Below are 24,675 nucleotides of genomic sequence, written 5' to 3' on the forward strand. Positions count from 1 at the left end.
CTGTCAAATAAATAAATAAAATCTTTAAAAAAAAAAAGTGATGAAACTATATTTCAATTATACAGTTGACACTTGAACAACATGGATATGAACTCTGTGAGCACACTTATACAGGAATTGTTTTTCAATAAATACTGTACTGTAAATTTATTTTTTCTTTCTTATGATTTTCTTAACAGCATTTTCCTTTCTCTGGCTTACTCTATTGTAAGAATATAGTATATAATACACGTAACATCCAAAATAGGTGTTAACTGCCTGTTTATGTTATTGGTAAGGCTTCTGGTCAACAGTAGTCTATTAGTACTTAAGTTTTGGGGGTGTTGAAAGTTATACACAAATTTTCAACTGCACAGGGGATCGGCACCCTAATCCCTGTGTTGTTCAAGGGTCAACTGTATACACTAAAAATGGTGAATGTCAATATATACAAAGTATACTTCAATAAGCCTGAATTTTAAAAATAAAATTAAATAAAAATCTATAAACATATACATAATATAAAATGAAATGATAGAACTAAGAACAAAAGTATCTGTTGTGTCAATAAATGTAATTGGTCTATTATCTAGTAAGAGAAAAAATCAGATTGAACTATAAAACAAATTCTAAAATGGTTCTACATATAAGTGAGTTATAAAGGTTAAAAATAAAAAGATGGGCAAATGTATTCAAACAGATGAAAACAAAAAGAACACAGAAGTCATGATCTTAATATCAGACAACCCAAATTCTGGGCCAAAAAAACCCCTTGAATTAGACTTTATAATGCTAAGTGTACTAAAAAAAATAATGCTAAGAGTACAATTTACAATGAAGATGTTGCGATTCATAATGAAAGTATTACATTGAAGATGAAAGTAGCTAGAAATATCAAGCATCATATAACATAGCATCAACATTCAAAAACAAAAACTAAGGGAGATTCAAGGTGAAATAGGTTAGCACATATTAGTAATAAGTCTTAAACCTATTTATCTGTCTTGGTCCATAACAGTCTAAGTGGACAGCACTAAGACAACAGAGGAACTAAATAACAATTGGGATGCCTGGGTGACTCAGCCGGTTAAGAGTCTGCCTTCGGCTCAGGTCATGATCTCAGGGACCTGGGCTCAAGTCCTGTGTCGGGCTCCCTGCTCAGCAGGGAGTGTGCTTGTCCTTCTCCCTCTGCTTGTGCTCTCTTTCTTTCTCTCTCAAATAAATGAATAAAATCTTTAAAAAAAAAGAAATTACACACACACACAGATAATAAAAGGCAAGCATACCAGTAGGAAAAAAAAATGGGTAAGGAATTCTAACAGGTATTTTACTGAACAGGGGACTTCAATATTCCGAAAACTTGGAATGATGTTCAACTCACTAGTGATCAGAGATCACTGCTTGTCCCTCTCCCTCTGCCATTACCTCCTGCTTGTGCTCTCTCTCTCAAATAAATAAATAAAATCTTTAAAAAAAAAAGGAATGAAATAACAATAATATTGACCCAAATACAGATCTGCCAAAGTCTGTACTTCAAAGACAAGAGAGTGCTTCTTCTTTCCAAGGGTCACAAAATTGACCATATATTAGACAACAAATAAAATCTAAGTAAAATCTCAAAAGAAGAAATAGTTCAGAAAACAGTCACTAATCACAAGGCAATAAAAAGCTAAAATGAATAACATAACCAGAAGATAATAGTTCCTAACAATTGGAAGTTTTTAAGTACTCTTTTAAAATTTTTAGGACAAAGAGGAACTCCAAACTAAAGTTGCAAAATATCTAGAAAATAACAATGTTAAAATATTACATATCAAAACCTACAGGATGCAGCTCAAATAGTGCTCAAAGAAAAACCCAAGCCTGAAATATTTATATTATTAAACAAGAATGAAATAATTTTTGTCAATTGTTTTTGGTCACTCATAAAACAACAAACTATAGAGTGAACACTCAATAAAGTATTTGTTGAATAAATGAAGAACAGAGTAAACTTAGGAAAGTAAAATAAATGAGTTAAATAAAAGAATTTAATTTATTAAAAAAAAAGAAAGAGTAATAGCACCAATAAATATATCTAAGAGAATGTTTCTTGAAAAAATAAAACAGGTAAATTATCACAAACAAGTAGCAGAAAGCACAACTACACCAACTAAAATGTATTAAAGCAGAAATAATCAGACACAGAGGAAACTCAGTGAGTCTACAAACCCACTTTGCTCAACCCTAAGCAAATAAATTTAAAGATCTAGAAGTGGATATTTTCTAGGAAGATATAACTTATCAAAACTTACCTCAGAGAAGACAGAAAATCTAAACGAACCAATTACTATAGAAAAAAAAAAAAAGAAAAATTTCAAAGATTTACTCCCACAAAACACCACACCCAGATGCCTTCAAAGGGGAATTAATTCCATATAGTCTTCAAGAGCAAATAATTTCAATGCTATTTAAAGTGTATCAGAACTTAGGGGAAATGGGGGTGGGGAGAAGCTTCAGATTTCTTTTATGAAGCAAGAATAACATTGATACCAACAACTAATGAAGATTAAACACAAAAAGAAAATTGGAGACCAATCTCACTTTATGACTTTGATGCAGAAACTCTAAATAAAACATTAGCAAATAAAATCCTGTAGCACATTAAAAAAATATACTATGAGCAAGTGGGTTTATTCTAGGAATGCGAGAATGGTTCAATATTAGGAGATGGATAATATAATAATTTCCATAGATGATGAAAACCATTGGATAATATTCAACAACCATCCTTCATAAAACATTTAATGATTAAGAAAAGACAGACATTCCTTAACATGATAAAATATATCAGTCTGAAACCAAAAGCCAGGACAATGTCATAGAGCACTAGATGCATTTTCATCAAAGTCAAGAAGTTCAACATGTTCTTGAGGCAATGTAATTAGATAAGAGAAATAAATGAGAGGTGTAAAAATTAGAAAACAACAGTAAAATTATCTGCATTTGTAGATCGTAATATTCTAAACATTGAAAATCTAAGAGAATCTGAAAAAAGAAATACAACAAGATAAGCTTGGCATAGCCAGCTCCAAATATAACACATGGATATCAGTAGGTTTCATATACACAAACCATCATCTGTCAAGAATTATGGAGGAAAAGACTGCATTCACAACAGCAACAAATAGATAAATATATAGAATAACTTTTTTTAAATGTGTAAGATTTATATGGGAAAAAAAACATTTACAATTCCTGCACTCACAAAATTAAAGATCAGAATAAATGTCAAGGCAAACCATGTTCTTTGTTAGGAATTCTCAATATCATATATATATAATTTTCCCTAAATTGATCTCTAAATGTAATGTAATCCCAATAAGAATACATGTGCAAATGTTATATATGTATATATAGAGAGAAATAGACAAACTGATGATAAGGTAGTTCATATGGAAAAATAAGTGATAATAATAGGGAAATTATTAAAAAAGGAAAGTAAGTATGAGGAGCTAGTCCTACTAAATATGTTTAAAAGCACAAAACAAAACAGAATGACCCTGGAACATGAATGTATAGAAATATTAATGGCATAGGATAGGAAGTCTAGAAACAGCTCCAAATATAGATAAAATTTACTCTACAAAAAAAGTGGCATCTCAACTCTGTGAAGAAAGGATGGAATAATTAGCACATGGTGCTGGGAGAACAGGATGGCTGCTGAGGACAAAACAAAGCCACACTTCACATCTTACACCAGGATGAGTTCCAGATTGAACAAAGATTCAAAAGTACAAAATTAAGCCATAAAGTCAGTGTGATAAACCATGGGAAAATTACTTAATCATTGGAATGGGGAGGACTTTTAAAACTATGATACTGAATCCAGAAGCCATAAAAGCAAGGACTCATAACTTCAACTACATAAATATATTTCTGTGTGGCAAAGACAAAAGAATGACAGCAAAATGAGAAACTATTTGCAACTCTTAACACAGATAAATGGTTATTATACCCAATAAATAAAGAGCTCCTGGGGGCACCTGGGTGGCTCAGTCAGTTAAGCATCTGCCTTCAGCTCAGGTCATAGTCCCTGGGTCCTGGGATCGAGCCCCGCATCGGGCTCCCTGCTCATCAGGGAGCCTGCTTCTCTCCCTCTCCTCCCTGCTCATGCTCTCTCTTGCTATCTCTCTCTCTCTCAAATAAATAAATAAATAAAATCTTTAAAAATAATAAAGAGCTCCTATAAATCAACGAGAAAAACATCAACCACCAAATAGAAAAATAATCAAAGGATAAGAACTGAGAGGTCACAGGAAAGAAAACAGAAGTTGCTCTTAAAGATACAAACAGATACTCAATTTCATAATAAAAGAAATGCACATCAAAACTTCACTGAGAAAAGTTTAAGTCACATACCCTTTGAACCAAAAATTCAGCCCTGTAGGAACTTATTCTGCACATACAGTTCATGTAGTGGGATAAGTGGTGTCCCCCTCTCCCCCACAGTATGTCCACCTGGCACCTGTGAAGGTGACCTTATTTGCAGTTGTGATTGAATTAAGGATCTTTTTTTTTTTTCAAGATTTATTTATTTATTTATTTGACAGAGAGAGACACAGTGAGAGAGGGAACACAAGCAGGGGGAGTGTGAGAAGGAGAAGCAGGCTCCCCGCTGAGCAGGGAGCCCGATGCTGGGCTCGATCCCAGGACCCTGGGATCATGACCTGAGCCGAAGGCAGAAGCTTAACGACTGAGCCACACAGGAGCCCCTGAATTAAGGATCTTGAGATAAGATCTTAGATTAACTGGATGGACCTTAAATCCGATGACAAGTGTCCTTATAAGACACAGAGAGACACACAGAGTGGGAGTCAATATGAAGACGAAGCAGAGACTGGAGAGATGCATCTATAAGCCAAGGAACACCAAGGACTTCCAGCCACCACTAGAGGCTAGGAGAGAGGCACAGAGGACATCTCTGGAAGGAACCAAGGCTGCCAACACCTTATTTCAGACTCCTGGCCTCCCAAACTATGAGAGAATTCATTTCTGTTGTTTTGAGCCACCCAGTTTGTGCTACGTTGTTGCTGCAGCCCTGGGAAGCTAATGCACCGCCCCCCCCGAAAAAGAATGTACATCATCCATCACAGCATTATTTGTAGTAAAACAAGACTGGAAACATGAAGACAACTGTTTACGTTCAGTCCAGTGGAAACAGTATGCAGGTATAAAAAGGAATAAAATCTCTTTACAGACTGATGTGGAATGTTCTCTACCAGTCCCAACAGGAAACAGAGGCCACTCAAAATAGGAGAGTTTATTTACAAGGGACAAGTTATGAAGGTGTCGACAGGCATGTAGGAGCCCATGAGGGGGGCCACTGCTATGGGGGGGGGTAGGGGCAGGAGGCTCTCATCCACCCCATGTCCGAAGGACAAGCTTCCAACCTAAGCACAAGGTACTCTGGAAGAATTTGGATCTGGTGGTATGCTGGAAGGCCCCAGAGGCCTGTGGATGGCCACAGCCAGCCTAAGATGACCTCCCAGGGATGGAGAAAGAGTCCATCTCCCAATCTCCCTCTTCTCCCTCTCTCCTTCTGATCTCCCCATTGGCTGACCCCAGCTGGATGCCACAGGAAAAGGAGCCTTGTGAGGGCTCCAGGCCCAGGACAAGGGGCAGCATGGGGCACAGCAGGGAGTGATCTGGAGGGGCACAGAAGCCCCAGCATAAGCTCCAAGATTGTTTTTTTAAAACAAGGTGCAGAACAGTATAATAGAGTATATCACCGTTTCAGTGAGAAAGAGAACAAGAGTAAAATATATGCATTGGTTATATGTGCACAGCAGATCTGGTTGTACCCCCTCACCCTCACCCTGTACCAAGAAAATGACTCTATCTGATGCTCTATGGAGAGGTCTGGGGTGTCTGGGGAACAGGAGTTGGTGGGGGGAGACTTTTATATACCGCATTACACCTTTTGAATTTTGAACCATACAAATGGTTCAAAATGTTCAAATTTTTATTTATATTAAAAACTGTAAATCAAATTGAATTTTTAAAAGCCCAATGTCTACGGTCTTTACAAGGGAGAACCCCTGACAGCAGCTGATTATGTTCAGTGAGAGAGAGGCAAGAACGATCCGTGCTAAGGACGAGTCACGAGAAGAAGCATGCCCACCTGTCAGGTAACGCCTGCAGCACGGTGGGCATCAGCACCCCCGAGATAGCTTTGTAGAGGATGGAGTCACACACGCCGACGATGTTCACCACCGTGGAGGAGCCCAGCACAGGCAGCATGTGGGGGGGCATTCCTTGCCAAAAGTGCAGAAGGAAACTTTGAACCTGTATTGACCCACAGAAAGGAGAACCATGAGGTTACCCGGGGCCCTCCCAACAAAGCCTGGGGACTTCTCCAGCCTGCAGTGGGGTCGTCCGTTCCCCCTGCTGTGGGAGAGGAGGCCCCGCCCCCACCTTCCCCCTGCCCATCTGTGCGCTACACCCTCCGCTGCAGAACCACCTGGCCTGGCAGCCTGGGGTCGACTGTGCCCTGCGAGAGAGGACTAGCACATTAACCCGGCGACCCCTTCATGCTCACCATGGTCCGGGAGAAGTTTAAGGAAGGGAAGGTGGGATATTGCTCTTAACAAACTCAGAGTGCTAGCGCTCACTATTCTTTGGGCCTTTTGGGGGCCCTTGGGTGTTCTCAAAAAGAAGGGAGCAATGTGTGAGGTGCTGGTAAAAGGCATGTATCTCGAAGGGAGGAAATTACAGGTCTCAGACAAGTCTCCCGATTCAAATGTGTGTACCAAACCCGGAAGAAAATGCAAGGACCTCTTCCTATCCAAATTCCTCCATTCCCCAAAGAGCCCTGGTTGTTGCCACTATGGGATGCCAGATAGTGGTATGCGGGCGGTAAGCCACGTGGGCATTCCCACCCCAACCAGTAGCACAGAACAGAAACACAGGCGGCACTCGAGAGTGCATTATCAATACGACAGCAGGGGCCTGGCTGTGGGGCTGATGAGCACGCGGCAGAGCCCGTATCTAAGGCAGACAACTCTTTGGTGGCCTGCATACCTCCAGCTTCTAGTGCGTGAGCTGGAGGTCAGGGAGAGAGCAGGTGGGGGCCTGGGGTGCAGGGCAAGATAAGGGAAGTGAAGGGGAACAGCAAAGATGGTTAACTGATGTATATTATACTATTAAAAATAACTAGAATTAAAAAAAAAATACCTAGAGTTTAGCTAACACTGAGGAGTGGCTCATCTTGAAGATAGGGAACGAATGACTGAATTTTTGTGAATTCTCATAGGCTCGACTTGGTTCCTGGACTATGTGTCCTTCTTTTCCCCACAGATGGGTACTCTCGAACCCTCACATGTAGCATCACCCATATTCCTGGTTCCCTAAATCAACCCTGATCCAATGCAAAAGATATGTTAGTACCCCTTGTCTAATACTTTGGAGGTAGTATTACTGTGGGCATTAGCTTTATTTATCGAGGGACTACGACATGCCAGGTACTTCACATAGGTTCTCTCATGGAATACTTGTAATATTACTACAGCTGAGAATCCTTGCTCTCATTCTGTAGAGATATTAACTTACATGTCCAAATCCAGACAGCATGTCAGGGAATGGATGAGACGGAGCCCATGTCTGTCTCAGTCATTCGGCCGATCAGTCTCATGACTAGTTTGTTCTTCTCATGGTAACAGGCCTTCTACCCCATTCCTGACACCCATAGCTCTCCTTGGATGGCTGCCCACTTCCCAGTTTTCTACCCCTGCCCTGGCGACTTGCAGTGTCCCTCAGGCCCCTTCTAGGAGTAGGGTCTTGCTTTCCTCTGACCAGGCTACCTCTGACTCAAGTCTGGTGACCTGAGCTCAGCCTCCTGTGGACAGACTTCCCTGACATCCATGGCCTGCACTGAGTGGGAGGCTTAGGAGATAAGGCATGGGGAGAAATCATGTCCCCTGACTTCCTAGGGGGCACATGGTAATTGAACAAAAACATGATCAAAGTGGTGAATGAAGTTCAGGTTTATAAACTGTGACACTTAGGTCACAGTTCCATTTATTCCACAATAATGAAAATATGCAGAGCATTCAGCCAGATCGAAAATTAAAACAGAAAATGCAGATGCGTGAAGACTGTCTTCCAGACTTCCAACCCTGGCCCCACTACCAACCAGGGGTGTAATATCTCTAAGCTTAGAGATAGGTAAGCTTCCTCACCTGTGAAATGGCAGTAAAAGTAGCACTTACTGCATAGGTTTTGGTAAAGATTCCTAAAAAGTACCTATTTTAGTGCTTGGCACACAGTAGATGCTTAATAAAGGTTAGTGGTGGTGGTGGTGATTTACATCATGGAGACACTGTCACTACCAGCCCCAAGAAATCCGTGGACTCCCCTAAGCTTTGTGACACCTTGCCTAAGCTTCTGAGTGTCGCCCAGCCAGGATCCCCATTGTGGTTCTGCTCACCTGTCAAGGCTCTTGTTCTGTCATTGGGACACCTGGTGGCTGACTGCTGGGTTTGGCCTGAGCCTGGAGATGGCCGGGGCTCTTGGATAAGGTGTTTTCTTTCTAGAGGACCCTCCATTGTTCCCTGATCCCAGCTTGTCCCAGGCATCAGCCTCAGGCCGGGCCCTGGACCTCCCTTCCTGCCCTTCCAACACCACCTAAGAACCTCTGCCCAGTTGATTCCTACGATTTGGTAGCTTCTGAATTCATCTGTCTTTCTTAGCTCTCCTTGCATACAGGCCTACTCTTTTTTTTTTTTTTTATGTGAGCAGTCAATTTCTAGCAGAAATTCTGGAAAAGATCAGCGGCTGTGTAGGTTAAAACAAATCTGTGGAAAATCAGTCTTTAGCAGGCATCTGTCTGTTTTAAGCCTGCTCAACTTGCACAGGGAGCACTGATCAGTCCTCAGTTTCCTAAGCAGCCTTTGGAGAGGGGGGTGTTGGTCAGTTTTGACCTCACTTTCTACCCTCCACATTTCAGGCCATTTAACATCCTAAGGTACTTGTTCCTTGGAGTGAGAAGGAAAAGGAAGGAGGGAGAAGAGTGGAAAGGTCAAGAGCCGAGACTTAGAAGTTGAGTGTGAAATGAATAGACACAGTGTTACGCAGGAGGTGGAGCTGGTGGGACCTCCCAAGGGGCTGGATATGCAGGGTGAGGGAAAAAGACGCATCAAGATTCGTGGCTTGAGCAACTGGGTGAATGGTGATGGCAATCTGAGATGGAGAAAACAAATTCAGGTGGAAAGTCAGAGCTCTGATTTGGCCACGTTAAGTTGGATGTCAATTCAACTGAGTCTGGAGCTTAGGCCTAAATATCTAAATATGAGAGCTATCAGCTTTTATAAAATAGAGATCATGTCTACCCAGTACTAGGACCCAGTAAGATCACTGAGGCAAAATGCCTGGCAGCATGTAGGCATCTAACAAACAGAAACTGATTATCAGCCAGAAGGGAGGAGGTTTCCTTATTCCTTGTAAGTGTAAGTGGTGAAATCATCAGAGGCAAAGGATGGAAAAGCATTATTTAAAGTTTTCTGGATTATCTGCTTCAGTCCCCTGAACTCCCACCAGCCCTTTCCTTCTTGGCTCAGTGAAGCATCAGGGACAATTTCCTTAAGAATACCTATGTAGGTTTTCTATTTCTTTTCCATATCTGTATTTACTTCATCCCAAATATACTAGCACCTTGTGGAAACACATCTGATAACTTCCAGTCAGGGATACTTAGTTGCTACTGTGTTGAAAGGATGTCAACAAAACATTAGTCACCAAAATACTTACCGTTCTTAAGCTCTGATTTCAAAATCAGACACTTCCATGAATTCTTATGTAGATAAAATGATCATCTCCATTTTATGGCCAAAGAAATTGAGGCTCAGAGGGGTTATGTACCTTGCTCAAGGTCACAGACTGGTAAGTGGTGGATTTGGACTCAAACACAAGATTCTCTGGACTTGACAGCTCTTTATGCAATGTAGTCTGGAGAAGGCTTTGCAGGGAGTCCCCTCTGTGCAGACTGGGGCTCTCTGTACTTGCCTCACTGTGCTACAAGGCCGTGACATTTTTACAACCCTTCACCCATCCATCCATGCACTCATCTCCCCAACAAATATCTACTGAGAGCCCAAGAGTATGGCTGACATGGATACAGGAGCAAACAAGACAGACAAGGTCCCCGCCCTCAAGGGCTTACACTGTGTTGGTAAGAGACAAACAGTGAGCCAGCCAACAAGATAATTTAAGAATGTGATCCCAGCATTAGTTATGACCTCAACCCTTAAAGATCTTGAAGACCTGAAGCAAACTGCAATGTCAAGGTGTACCAGATGCACCCATCATTCACTTACCCATGACTTTTCTCAGCTGTGGGAGAAAGCCATGCCCATCAAAGGGAAAATATCCCCTTTCATTCTTTTGTGGCTGAGTAGAATGAACTACATCTTGATTACCCATTTAAAAAACAGCCACCAAATATCCCTGCTAAGCGAGTGGAGAGAATATTGGACTGGAGGTGTCAGGTGACAAAAGAGGCAGTCATGACTTTGGCCCTAACCGAATGTGTGACCTTGAGCAAGTCTTTTAACTCTCTGGTTGACATACCTGATAAGAGCAAGCATTTGTATGACCTTTTATAGTTTACAAAGGGTTTTTGCTAGGCATTGTCTCATATTCTCCCTCCAGGAACCCTATGCATTAGAAAGGCAGGGATAATATTTTTATCTTCATTTCTAGGATAAACAATAAAGGCCTTCATGGCAGAGCCTGGGCTCCGAGTCTGGCACTTTCCCCACAGGAGCACTCAGCCTCCTGAAGGTTTCTGCAGTCCTCACTATATACTCTGCATCTGAATTTCTGGTGTGCATTCCTATTCCCCCACCCCCCAGACTGGGTCTTTCTTCTTGCCCCGTTCTTGAGACTTATAACAGGTGCATGGCCATTAGGTGCCCAGTAAGTGTTGGGATTAACGCATGGAATTAAGTGTAACGAGATGATGAGGGTGAGTTTTGAGGTGAATGAAGTACATGGGATGGTCACCAGTTCTGTGGTTAGTACTTGTAGTGGAGAGAGACAGCTGGCCCCTACAGCCCCGAGCTCCTCTTCCGTGGTAGTGAAGTGCTGCCCAGGGAGGGACTGGATCCCCTTCCGTCAAAGTGGGGCCATGACACCAGGTTTTTGTCAATGGAACGCGGGCAAAAATGATGTGCTTTATTTCTGGGCTGACAAGGTTAAGAAGTGGGTATGTCTTCCCTGTAATCCTCTTCCCCACTGGTCAGCTGAACAAAGAGGATGGCAAGGCTCTAGGACAGGGTGTGGCCACATGGTGGAAGGAGCCTGGGTCCCTCAACTACCCCCCAGGAACCAGCCTTCCCCCTGTGAGCGTCCACACCGGGTTGTGACACCAGTGAGAAATAAACTTCTAATGTATTAAAACTTAGGGTTATTTGTTACAGAAGCCGGTGTTGTCTGAACTGAGGATGAACCTTCATCTGCTCTCATCTCAGTGATCTTTGGGATGTAAGACATAGCCAAACCACAACAGGAGAGAAAGCAGTGATTTTTCTTTCTTTAAAAAAAAAACCACTTCAATGGCTGCTCAAGGAATTGGGATGTTTAAACAATTTCGTGAATAAAAGCCAAGAGCAGGATCAAGAGTCCTTCTCTACCAGCACTCTGCTATCTCCTCTGGAGCTGTGGTTTGTGAGGCAAGTGCCAGCTTGCAGGCAACCACCAGCACCCAGGTTATGAGGGAACAGTCAGTGAGCTCACACAAGTTAAGTGGAGCACACAGTGAATGTTCACCGTTGTGAGACATGGCAGCAGAAAGGCACAAGACTGTGGGGGAGAGAGCATTTTGTGCTTTACGCCATTTTGTACCCTCCCCTCTCCCACAGTGCACCCCCCCAAAACACACATTAGGGAATCTCCGGGATCCTGTCCACCAATAGCTCCTGGTTTTTATAGCCCCATTGGAGCCTGCATCGTCCTCAAATTCAATGTCCACAACCTATGCCAGGGGGTGGGAGAGGAGGGGTTTAGATTTTTTTTTTTTTTTGGCCTGATGGCATTTTCTGGAAACAGAAAGGCCTCAGGTTTATCGGGTGAAATGTGTGGCTTCTTGCCATCCCTCTGGAAGGCTCTTTTGGATGGCATTTTAGGCAAGATTTTATTGTCTCTCCGGTTATGTAACTGGTACTTCATCCTCTCTTATTTCTCCTCTCCATCCTTTAACTGTACTATTTTAAAATAAAAAGAAAATGGAGCCTCAGGAAAAGATTAAATCCAAAATATAGGAAAGCTTTCCTTCAGTTTCTCTGAACCTATAATACTGGCTATAACGATAACCCCATGAAACCACCTCCCTCGTAAGCCAGCGGGGCAGGAGGCAGGGCATGAGTTAGGTCAAGGAGCAGCCCAGGCCACTACTGTCCACACAGAAGATATGTAAAATAGGGGTAAGGACAGTGCTTGCTTTCTGGGATCGTGGAAAGATCATGTGAGCTAATGCACATCAGGGGTTTCCAAAGGTCTGGCACCCGGTAGGAGCTCGCGAAATAGGAGCTCCTCCTACTACAATATTTTAATACAGAGTATTCCACAGCTCAACGCTTACTGACCTACCTCATCAAAGTTGGCTCTTATTACAGTGTCCAGTATTCTCTGACAGTGTGTTCTGTACATCATAATAAAGGTAGAGACCTGTGGGGAGTGTCAACAATAAAAGCATAATTAATACACATTACTGCTGCCCTCCCTTGGAATTTCAATTTTCAAGTCATTTATTCCCTGTTGAGGGGATGAAATTCGCTTAACACCTACTCATCCTATAAGACCCAAGTAAGTCTAACTTTCATTCGTGGTGCTCTCTGACCTGAGCTCCCTCCTCTGTGCTCCCATGGCATCTGGGCATGTTTCTCCATCAGAGCACCTGCCCTGTGATCCAGTGGAAAACATGGGTTTCTCTCTCCCCCATTCTCCACCCGTGAGACGATGGGCCCTGGGAAAATTTAAATGGCATATTATTCATGCTCGTGTATCCAGCACTTTGCATGGCGCCTGGCCCATAGTAGAGTTCAGTAGGGTATATTAATTAAATTCTCCTCATCAGCTAAGATACTGAAAAGTTAAAACCCAGTGAGTACTTTTAAGAAGAGGTGTTTGCCAAAAATGACAAAAAGACATTCAGAAATTTCCTGGAATCTGCTCTGCAAAAGAATTTCATCTCCAGCTCCATTTATCCAAGACTTAAAGCTATAATATAGGAAACTTATTGATTAAAAAAAAAAAAGCAAATTTGAGGGGAAAATTTTTTTTTACTAGTTCTTAGATTTAAATCAAGCATTTACAGATATTCTTTTTGCATGTAGACATGCATTCATTTTATGTAAACTTAGTTTGCTTATGCATGAGCATCCATCTTCCCCCTTGGCCTGAGATTCCTGGGAGCAGGACTCACGTCTCAGTTACAGTGTATCCCAGCTCCCAGGGGGATATGTAGACAGCAGAAGCTCTACATCTACTGGTGCACTGGGCTGCTTCAAGATAGGTATGTGAGAGATGTATTTCCAGTCATTTTCTCCAAATACCCTATGACCTAACCTATCTGATTCACAGTACCTATAAAGTCTTCTTTGTCTATGGGACTATGATTTCACAACATCCTCTGCAGCACATGGGGAAATAAACTGTATCCTCTAAAAAAACAATCTAGAGCAAAGGGGTTCTTCCTTCGTGAAATGAGACAGTGTAGTATCATAGATGGATAGGTAGGGAGGTTAGATAGGTAGATAAACTTTTTATTTTAGGAGAGTATTGAATTTGCAGGAAAGTTCTGAAAATAGTATGGGGAGCTCCCATATGCCTCACATCCATTAGCTCTATTGTTAACATTTTACATTAGGATGGTACATTTCTCACAACTAATGAATAAATACAGGTACATTATCATTAACTAAAGTCCGTATTTTATTCAGATTCCTATCTTTATATTGTTTTTGTTTTTGTTTTTGTTTTTAGAGAGAGTGAGCATGTGAGTCGGCGGGGGGGGGGGCAGAGGGAGAGGGAGGGAGAGAATCCTAAGCAGACTCCACACCCAGCTCAGAGCCCGACGCGGGGCTCGATCCCATGACCCTGAGATCATGACCTGAGCTGAAACCAAGAGTCGGACGCTTAACCCACTGAGCCACCCACACCCCCCCCATCTTTATATTTTTAAACTCACCATTTCGTACTGAGAGAGAAAAAGAGAGGGAGAGAGGTTGTGTGTGTTGTGTCAGAGAGAGAGAAAGGGAAGCCACCCACTCCCAGCAACACCTCAGATGTGGTCACCTTCTCCTCAGGCAGACTGGCTGGCAGATTTAGATCTTTGACATTTGGAAACTCTGGCAGCAACGTTCCAAGTTTGGACCGGGGTGAATATGCCACCGTCTGTTTGCTCACTTCTTTCTTGCCCGTCTCGCTCACCCAGGCGGCTCCTTTCTTGGAATACATCACATCATAATACTGGGAGCTTTCCTTCACCGCAATGCCGTAGTAATGGTACCTGGGCCAGAGAGAGAGAGAGAGAGACCCACATGCACCATTATCAGGTGGGGTTTCTGGAGCAGGGGGTTGGTGCCCAAGGCCAAGGATGGCTGGGCCCATCCTCCCTGGGCTAGAAGAGTTAACTCTCCTGGGAGACTTGACATCTCAGAAATCTAGAATTAAACCAAAGTTGCAAGTTGCCAGCCATCAATCAGGCAGGTAAAAATAACCAAAATTGCCTCCTACAGAAAATGTTAAGTCAAATACTTTACAAAGCAGAAAGGGGGGATGAAAAAGATTTCCATTTGTATTTAATCTCTTGTATCGAGCCAATGTGATCTCAGAGGTACAGAACTCAAGGGTCCTTTTCTGTGGAGACCCAAGAAGAAGGGGGTGTTTGCAACCACTAACGGTACTTTGGCTTAGGTCTTTCTTAGTCAATAAATGGTAGTCTTAACTGTATCTTTAAAAGGATATATTCAGTGGCTCTGTTGGCACTGGATATGTAAAAGACCGAAACTTGATTAACTCAAATGGGCTTAGTAATAGCAATGTTGTCCATGAAGACGAAGGAGGGATAGAGGTTGCATTTTGTTAGATTTTAGCTACAGAAACTACTGGGCACTTGCTACACTTTGCAAACTGCTTTACCTACATGAATTTGAAAAGTACTACTAGGAAATGGGGATTAGTACAGTCTTTCTACAGAGGAGCAAGAGGGAAGAAAGCTTAAGAAATCTGCTCTAGGTCATCCAGCTTTTTAGAAGAGGTTCTTGAACACCCATCTGTCTGACCACAAAGGCACTATGCTGCCCAGCAGAAAACACTGCAGGATGTGACTGCAAACCCAGAGTCACTTACGGAGCGTAATAAAAATACAGATGCCTAGGCCCTTCCCAGACCAACTGATTCAGAACGGGGTGGGGGGCCAAAAATCAGCCCTGGGACAAGCACCACAGGTCATTCTGATCCACGTCAGTTTGAGACTGACTAGCCTGCTCGGTTGAGCACCTGCATCATATTCCTGACTCTATGATCCCCAATCGTTGAGAGACTGCCATTATTTACTGTTGTAAATTGATGCTCATCACAGCAGCTAATGTAGTGCTAAGTACTCTACACACATTATCTTATTTAATCTCACAAAACCCCAGTAAGGCTGGAATTAACTATTAGCCCCATTTTACAGACTAGGCAACTAAGGCCCAGGGAATTTAAGTAACCCACCCAAAGATCACCCACTGAGTAGAGGCAGGATTTGAACCTCTAAAGTGCTTTAACCACTAAGCCAGTGATTCTCAAACTTTCACTACTACTAAGAATCACCTACAAAACATTAAAATACAGACTCCTGGGCTCCACCCCCCAAAGATTCTGATTTAGTAGATCTAGAGTAGGTTTCTATAGTCACATGGCAATGCTATTGGAAGTAACTCATGGACCTTGCTTTCAGAAATGCTGTACAAGATATTAATTACTCCTTGCTGCTCATGGAGATATGGCTGGTGGTAGTCATAAAAGAATACCAGCGAGAAAGCATTCTGAGTTATGGGAGAGGCTTCACAGGGAGATGAGCACACATAACCTCCCCTCTCCCTGCCCCCCTTACTCCTGATACCATTCTGTCATATTTCTGCTTAGTGGGCATCCCGTCTCTATCTGAATGCCTCCTGGGATGAAGAACTCAGGCCCTCCGAAGGCAGCCCAGTTCATTTTGGGTCGGGAGAGTGATCAGAAAGTTCTTCTTTGTGTTGAGCTGCTCTCTGTCTTCTGCACCTTCTACTTCCCAACTGTCATAACTGCCTGCCCATCAGGGAGGGGCCCTCGGGGTGGGGGAGGGGCCAATTCCGTGAGCTCCAGGAGTGCCCTCCAGGTGGCCAGCCAGGCAGTTAGGACACACCTCCCGAACCTCAACAAAGTTCCCCTTTATAATCTCTTGAGATCAAGGGAGTGATAACATATTCAGATCAGACCACTTCTTGATTTTCCAGAGTGTGTGTTGCTGAAATCAGCAATTGCAGCGAAGCTATTGCTCTGATCACTTCTCGGTTTTTCTGTTTCAGTTCTGTAGGACACGTCAACACAATCCACAGTCACCCCCCCCCCCATGTATTCTGTCAAGGTAAATTTGTTGAGGGATTTTTCTCTCTAAGCCAGAGTGGCAGGTTGGAGACTAGAGCTTCTTGTTACCTTTCAACTGGTTGAAGGTGTGACCAACCTTGGGGGAAGGGGTTGGTACTTATGGAGGGGAATACCATGAAATTGACACCACCAATTTTTTAAAGAAGATACTGTCCAATTTGCCAACTTCTGGGTTAAAGAAGAAGAAAAAAAACAAAAACAGGCTCTCACATGTAGGCAGAAGGAAACTTTCTCTAAGTTTATAAAGGATTGGGAAATGGTTCTGTTCTATCTTTATTATCTTTCCTCCCTGTCTCTATTATATAGTATCTATTTTTGCAGTCTTATTTCTACTCTTCTACCTTAGAGATAAGCAACAATGTATTGGAGCCAGCGACTCTTTAAAGACCCATTCATTTCCATTCATTCAATACTCTTCCAACCACTCTCTTGAATCTGTGGACTGAATTGCCCATCGTGGGCCAACCACTGGGCTTACCAGCAAATAAGTAAGGAGGGGTGTGGTTTTGTATCTATACTCTTACCAAGGCTGAAGCCTCAATTTTAAACAAATACTGGCTTTTTTCTTTATAGATGAGATGAGATTTGTTCTTCAGAGCAGTCACCTTGGAAAATTCTTAGAAATTTATTCCAAAATGTCCCCTGCTCAAAATTTTCTGTAAGCTCATTGGAAATTGCCCCCAGAGCTTCCAAGCCACACACACACAAACACAATGAGTCTTGTTATTGTCAGAGATTTACCAAAAAGGGTTTTTCCCAGTTTGATCATCTACTTTTTTTTTTTTTTCCCTAACTTAGCTCCAAAGTGAAATCCACCCTGGGAGGATGGGAATGCTGCCCAGGGATGGCAGGAGCAGGGGGAGGGAGGGGATATTGTGGGACATGCTGTTTTTGAGGTAAAACCCTTAGTTTCAAGTCTTACAAGTCCTATATGGTTGTTTTTGGTTTTGTTTTGTAAAGTGTCAGTATTTTGTAAGTCCGTATGTGCTGATCTGCTACTCAACACGGTCAAAATATTTAGAAATGCTACATAATAAGGCACCCTCTAGTGGAGTCACCGTGTATATCAACATAATAAAGGTTCTGAGAAGTCCTGCATAAAGAAACCTACTGAACTCCGTGCTTCCCAAACGTACGTGGCCAAAAGAGCTTTTCCATGGAACACCTGTTAACGTCCAATGATTTTTGAAACACGCTTTGAGGCAAATCTTATAAATCCAGATTTTAGTGAAGCCTGTACAGTGAAGAGATTCCATTCCCACCAACTCCCACGTAGAAGAAGGGGTCCACTCATCCCTCTCACTTTTCAGGACTCTTCCAGAAAGGCCTTTCCCGGGCTACCCTTTCTAAACTAGGCTACTCTCCTTTTGTTATTCTCTATGACAAGCCTCTTTGTCACAATCTGAGTATCTCGTTTGGATCTGTCTTCCCCACCAGAGTACACGCTCCATGAGGGCAGGTGATCCGTACCTTGCACTGTACATGAGACACACAGAAAGTGTGAAAGCAAACACGGGCGGGTTGGTTGACAGCACGCCCTGTGTACCAGGGCCTGGCTGGACCTCTCCACCCCATCTCCCTTGCAGGGATTGGTGCAGGCTGCTTCTCTGGTCGACTGGATACTATCAGAGTAGAAAATGTGCTCAGCAAAACAATCCAAGGAACCTAGAGATGGTCCAGGAAGCCACCAAGTGCTCTTTTAAGTGATGCCCAAGACCATTTGACAAGAACACCTAAAGGCAGGGTGGCATAAAGTCAGATTCCTTAAAGCAGCTGACTGGGTCCGATGGCCCTGGGCCTTCCCACAGCGTCTGTTTCAGGGGTCCCGGGAGAGGGGCCCCCAAGGTCTAAAGCTCCCCCGTGCCAGGTCCAGACCTCCCGCCAGGCCTGTGAACGGAGCTCAGGATAGAAGACTGGGGGTGCGCCCCTGACTCAGAGATGTGCGCTCTGCGGATGGGACGGCCGCCGGTGCTTACTTTGACTGTCCTCGGGTCCCGAGTCTTCTGGTGGTTAACTGAGGAAACTGCTGCCTTATGATCTGTAAGTCAACACAAGAGTCAGTTACCCATCAGGAAAGTTTGGGAGCACAGTCACTGCATTTTACAAAGAGCAATCCAAAGAAAATGGAAAACACACGTCCTTGATTGCAATGACTTACTGGGAGTCAGTCGGGACCCTGGAGAAGATACCAGTGTTGGGAGCTGGGGGAGGTGAGCACGGGGGTGACAGTGGGGCCCTGGACTTTGAGGGGTCTCACTTGGCTGCCCCGTGCTTCGCCCTCCTGCTCACAATGTGGAGGGAGTACAGGCTGATGCAGAATGTGTCAGCCCGGCCACTTAAAGCCTTCCAATGGATTCCATTGCGCCTGGAATGTCACCGGTCCCTGCTCTTACCTCCTGGTCTTCCTCTCCTGTGACTCACCCTTACTCACCAGACTGCAGCCACGCTGGCTTTTTAAAATTCTTTTCCCTATTCCTGAAGCACACCAGGCTCACTCCCACTGGGGGCCTTTGTAAGGTAGTTCCTTCCGCCCCAGAATGCAGCCTCATCCATATCCCCACAGGATTGGCTCCTTTGCTTACAACGTTCAGGCATCTGCCCAGAGCCCTTCTCTGACCAGTCTTCTTCTCACTCCGCATTCCGAAATTATCCTGTGCACTTGCTCCCTGTGTGCCTATTTTCTGCCTCCCCTACTTGAATGTAAGCTCCCTGAGAGCAGGGACCCAGCACCGGGCTTGGCACCTGCGAGGAGCTCCATCGTGTTGCTGAGTGGAGGATGAAGCCCAACCCCTGGCCGGGGATATGCTCGGCTCATCTGCAGTGTTGCCTAGGATATTCATGCAGATTTGCAAGAAACTTGGAAGCAAAGCCATCTGCCAAGGTGAAGACACAGCCAGCAGGCCTCATCCTTGGTGTTTACAGAGATGATGTTTGTGGAGAGGCAGGATGATGTGGGGGTTCCGTGGAAGGGCTTTGGAGCTAGGCTACCTGGATTAGAGGGATCCAAACTTAGCCACTTGTTAGCTGGGGACCCTTAGTTAGGCGAGTTAACATTCAAATGACTCAGTTTCCTCATTTGTAAAATGGGAATGATAATAACCCCTACCTTAGAGAATTCTTGTAAAATCTAGTAGTAAACATAAGCAGATAATTTGCAACAAAGCCTTGCACTTAGTAAGGGCCCAATAAACATTACCCGTTATTACCATTGATTGTCCTGACAACTCATTCCCTTTTACTTCGAGGGACTTTTCTCATCTCACCAAACTCTTCCAGCCTCCCTCCTCCTCTAGTACATCACCAAGTAGGCAGGCATGGGCGCAGAGAGCCCGCCTGCAGGCTGCCCTTCATGAGATGAGACCCAACTGCTGACTTCCCACTGGCGGGGCATGAACACCGCGTGCCTTCTCAGAGATGTGGAGGAGTCTCTTCTGATCCATCCACACATCCTCTTCCATCCACACTGACACTCTCATTGATGGATTTGCTCAGTCACAACAGACATTTACTGAGACCCTGTCAGTTATTTTAACTTGGATGTGCTTTTGAACTTCTCTGTGCTTGGGTTCATCTTCTGACATCTGGGGACTCGGGGGTTTATATACTCCTCCCCAGATCCGAGGGGTAGGTGATGGTGGCCTCAACTAAGTCGGCATCAGTGGGATGGAAGGAAGTGGACAAATCAGAGAGAAATTGAGAATCTGGAATGGGTGCCATGAAGATGGGCCATTTCTGTACATTAGGAAGCTGTCTCCAGTGTGAACAATGGGGCAGGTTTTTCTCATCTGAAAATGGGTTAAGAAAACAAACAAACATGCATTGCTTACAAGGATGGTTAGAAAATCTAATAAGAGAACACGACAATACCGCTTTAGGAAATATAATGGCTTCAAAAATGTTATCTGATAGTGATGATACTGCAGGAAACAATGAGGTCATCCTCTGAAATCTTGGAGGGCATCACATCTGTATTGATACAGCCCTGGTTTCTTTCACCCTAACTCCACCCTTCCCGACACTGCACAACCCCATGTCCTATTCATTCTGACGAAGACTCCCACTGAGCCCGGCCACTTCTCCCTGTCCCCCCAGCCACTGCCCTCGCCCACCACAACCCCTCACCCAGACCACAGACACAGCCTCCTAACTGCCTGCCCTGCCTCCGGTCTTGCTGCCCAGCCAAGCACCACCTTTCTAAAATCCAAATATGATCATTTCATTTCCTCATTGAAAATGCCAGATGCCTGCTCACAGCCTACACTGGATAAAAATCCAGTCTGCTCAGGCTGGTCCTTGAGGCCCTCTGTGATCTGCTCAAGCCCAACACCCCAGCCTCAAATCCCGTTACTCAACACCCTTCTTCCCCCTCCCCCGCCATGTTCCCTGAGCTCCAGGCCTGGGCAAACAGCTCCAGAAATCTGTCCTTGTTTCCTGGGGGCTTTCTGGAACATCTCTAGACCAGAGTCTGTGGCCCTGTACCTTAACACACATTCTTTGGGCTCAGGTCCTGGTTCAGGCACCGTGCCAACCACTTTACATGCATTATCTCAGTTAAGCATTATAACAGCCCAGGCTCCATTGCTATTCCCTCTGTACAGATGAGCGAACTGAGGCTTAGAGAGGCTAGGATCCCCGCACAAAGCCACACAGCTCACAAGATGCAGACCCGGGATTCAAAGGCACCCAGTGTGACTCAACATTATCAAGACAATACTATTACCTCTGAATAAATGAAAGTGTCCTAAAGCCTCCCTCATCCCCTCTTTTAACAGCAACCTTTTTTCTTTTATGTCATATTCCTGCATTTACATATTAGGTGAGGAATGAAAGGATTTCTTGTTCCCGTCTACTCTTCAATGAAGACTCCAGTTTGTCTCACTTTGACGCTCTTGGCAATGTTCTGGTGGCCTCTGCTATGAACAGCAGCTGAGAGCTAGGCCCCGAATCCCCCAGGGAAAGTGAGAAACAGCTGACAGGACTGTGACATCCTCAGGCAGATGATATCCACAGGTGTCTCCTCTTAGATTAAATCTACCTGCATCCAGGGCGCCTGGGTGGCTCAGTCGTTAAGCGTCTGCCTTCGGCTCAGGTCATGATCCCAGGGTCCTGGGATCAAGTCCCACATTGGGCTCCCTGCTCTGCAGGAAGCCTGCTTCTCCCTCTCCCACTCCCCCTGCTTGTGTTCCTGCTCTCACTATGTCTCTCTCTGTCAAAAAAATAAATAAAATCTTTAGAAAAAAAAAATCTACCTGCATCCAGTAAAGTGGAAATCTGACAATTAAACTTCTGCTTAATAAAATTACTCAGTAAGCAAAAGTCATTCTGTTTGGATGATTTGGAGTCCCCCGCTAGATTAACCGAGGGAACAATCCAGATCACTACCTGTCTACTCAGAGGCCTCTGACAATTCTCCACAGCCAGCTGACTCAGCGGAGGCTCCTTCTTCTGGAGCTCGGATGCACTGTGCAACTCCCCACTCTGTTTCACTCTTTGCTCTCAAAATGTCCTTGCATGAGCCCCATGCTCCATCCAGATCAGACTACTTGGTGCTGGCCAGTTCTCTGGGCTCCATGCTTCTGCACCTTCCCCCTGCAGCAATCCCCAGACACCCAGCATGCACGCGGCTCCTCCGTGCACCTTTCCTGATTCCTCAGCCAAGTAAGCGCTCTTCCTTCTCCAAACCATGACTGCACCTGCCACTTCCAGTCTGTGACCAACTTCCATCCTCCTTCCATCTTGAACATACCGAGACTCTACCGCATCCATTACTACCAGTCCCAAAGCCATGGTCTTATGCCCAGATTGTGACCATGGTCCCCTCACTGCCCCTCATCCAGTCATGGCACCACGACCACTTCTCCATGAAGCCTCTAGATGAAGTCCAGACATACCAGGTCCTGCTGGACTGGCCCTGCCTTCATTCCAGCTCACCTCTCCCCTCCTCCTCTCCTGGTCCCCACGGCCATATGGAACTTGTTTCAAGTTTCATGTATACACCGTGCTCTCTCCTACTACAGCTTTCCCTGCAGGCTCTTCTCATTTTCTGGAACCCTCTCCCCATGCCCTCTGTCTGCTTCATGTCTACTCACCTTTGAAATATTAGCTTATACCTTATGTCCTTCCAAAACCTTCCCTGAGCCACTTGTTTGGTTTAAGGGACTGTAGTTACACAGTCCATAGAATCCTCTTATCCAGCCAATACTACTCTCAGCTCCACCAAGTCCCGCATAGGCCTATGGGACTCACAGGAACTGGCCCTGCAGCCTTGTCTCCCACTGCTCTCCCCCATGTTTGACGAGCTGCAGCCTCGACAGCTACAGTTGGCTGCCTGACGGTACATAGTTAGGATTCACTCAACAACAAATATTTACTGAGATCCTCCTGTATGCCAGACCCTCGACCAGGCTGAGGGACACCACACAGAGCTGAACAGAAACAGCCTTTGTTTAGGAAGCTTACATCCAGTGGGAGAAGACCAAAAATGAATACATTACAGAGTCAACATATCTTCTATCAGGTAAATGCTACGGAGAGGAACAAAAGGAGCGGCAGGGAGGGGGAAACAGGGGACGTAGGGGTGGGGGGTTCTTCTTTAGGGTGATAGGGGCTAAGTGCTAATGTGGCATTTGAGTGGTGACCTGAAGAAAGTGAGGGAATGAACCTCATGGATATCTAGGGGAGGGAGGGTGCAAGCCCAGAGAACAGGCAGTGCAAAGACCCTGGGGTAGGAGCTTGTGTGATGTGCGTCAGGAAGAGCGAGGAGGCCAATGTGGCTGGAGCATAGCCAGTACTCAGGAGAGCAGAAGATGAGGTCAAGAGGCCAGGAGGGGGTGATGGAGAACAGTTCACGCGGGGCCTTGTAGGCCTTTGTGAGGACTTCTGCTTTTACCCTGAATGAGATGGGGAGACTTCAGAGGGCTCCAAGCAGGGGAGTGGGGAACAAGTCTGACTTAGCTTTCCAAAGGATGGCTCTGGTTGCTGGGTGGAGAAGGGACCATCGGGGCCTAGGGTGGAAGCAGGGAGGCCATCAAAAGGCCACTGTGTAGTCCAGGGAGGAGACATTACAGCTCAGCACATTAATTCGTCGATTCAGTAAATGAGAGAGTAAAGTGAAGTATCTCTTTGGCTGACCACGGAAGTTGTTTCCAGTGTTGTGTGGACATAAATCATGCTATAAGTGGTACCTTTTGCATAATGATTTTTATTTTTATTGCTAGCGTTTTAGGAGTTCTCCGCTCATAATAGTTTCTCAAGTGTGGAGCTGCTTGATTAAAGGGGAGAAACATTTCAAGGTTCGTAAAAGATACCATAAAGTTGCTTTCTGTGAAGTGTAGAAGGTGATTATCACTTTGGAAAAAATGTGCTAAACTGAGGAGCCAAAAGAGAGCTTCCATTTGAGCATCAGGTTTCTTGTCTGTAAAATGGGGATAAAACGCTTGCTCAGCTAACCTCACAGGCTTACAGCAAGGCTCTACCTCAGTGGGCTCTCCTGGTGGCACAGGGGGACAGTGACCCGCTGACGGGCTGGGCACTGGAGCAGAGGGGGCCGCATTGTGGTAACACCCCGTCTGTCTCCGCGATCCTCAACCTCTTCTAGCCCATTCTCTTCACTGACAGAGTTACCCATTTGATGGGTTTTTGGAGGATCCTCATTCGACTCGTTTCTTTTTCAGGCTTCCATGGTAAATCCTGGTCTCCTAACAATATATTTGTGCTGTCGGAATATTTAGTTCTCTTTGTGAAAATACTTTTTATCTAGAAATACTGGAAGGCCGAGTCCTCTCCTCCTCCTCCAAGAGAGAGAAAGGTAATTTCAAGCAGAGAACTACGAGGAAGGGCCGGTGGCTGAGTTGGCAGGGTGGGGGATGGGTGGAGACACTGCTGTTACTGCATCCCTTTCTGACCAAGACTTCTCCCACTCCGAGCAAAGAAAGGGCTGTTACAGATTGCACCTCCTCCTTCCAGCTGCAACAAAAACCTGTGGGAAGTGGGTTTGCTGTTGCTTTTTTTTTTTAAGTGTTTCTTATG

At 44.6% G+C, this 24,675-nt stretch overlaps 1 protein-coding gene across 2 annotated transcripts in view; it reads right to left on the minus strand.

Moving 5' to 3' along the window:
- Nucleotides 1-24,675, minus strand: part of RFX4 (regulatory factor X4) — a 133,952-nt gene that overhangs the window by 56,606 nt on the left and 52,671 nt on the right. Inside the window, exons 5-8 of one of the 2 annotated variants that reach the window (XM_021687598.2) lie at nucleotides 18,624-18,685; nucleotides 14,311-14,524; nucleotides 12,604-12,681; nucleotides 6,143-6,306 (exon numbers count right to left, since the gene is read on the minus strand). In XM_021687598.2, coding sequence (XP_021543273.1) covers nucleotides 6,143-6,306; nucleotides 12,604-12,681; nucleotides 14,311-14,524; nucleotides 18,624-18,685 — 518 coding nt within the window. Of the gene's footprint in view, nucleotides 1-6,142; nucleotides 6,307-12,603; nucleotides 12,682-14,310; nucleotides 14,525-16,123; nucleotides 16,219-18,623; nucleotides 18,686-24,675 lie in introns of those variants that run through there. The other variant, XM_021687600.2, reaches the window with a different exon arrangement.

Source organism: Neomonachus schauinslandi, chromosome 5 (assembly GCF_002201575.2).
Source record: "Neomonachus schauinslandi chromosome 5, ASM220157v2, whole genome shotgun sequence".
NCBI classification, from domain to species: Eukaryota; Metazoa; Chordata; class Mammalia; order Carnivora; family Phocidae; genus Neomonachus; species Neomonachus schauinslandi.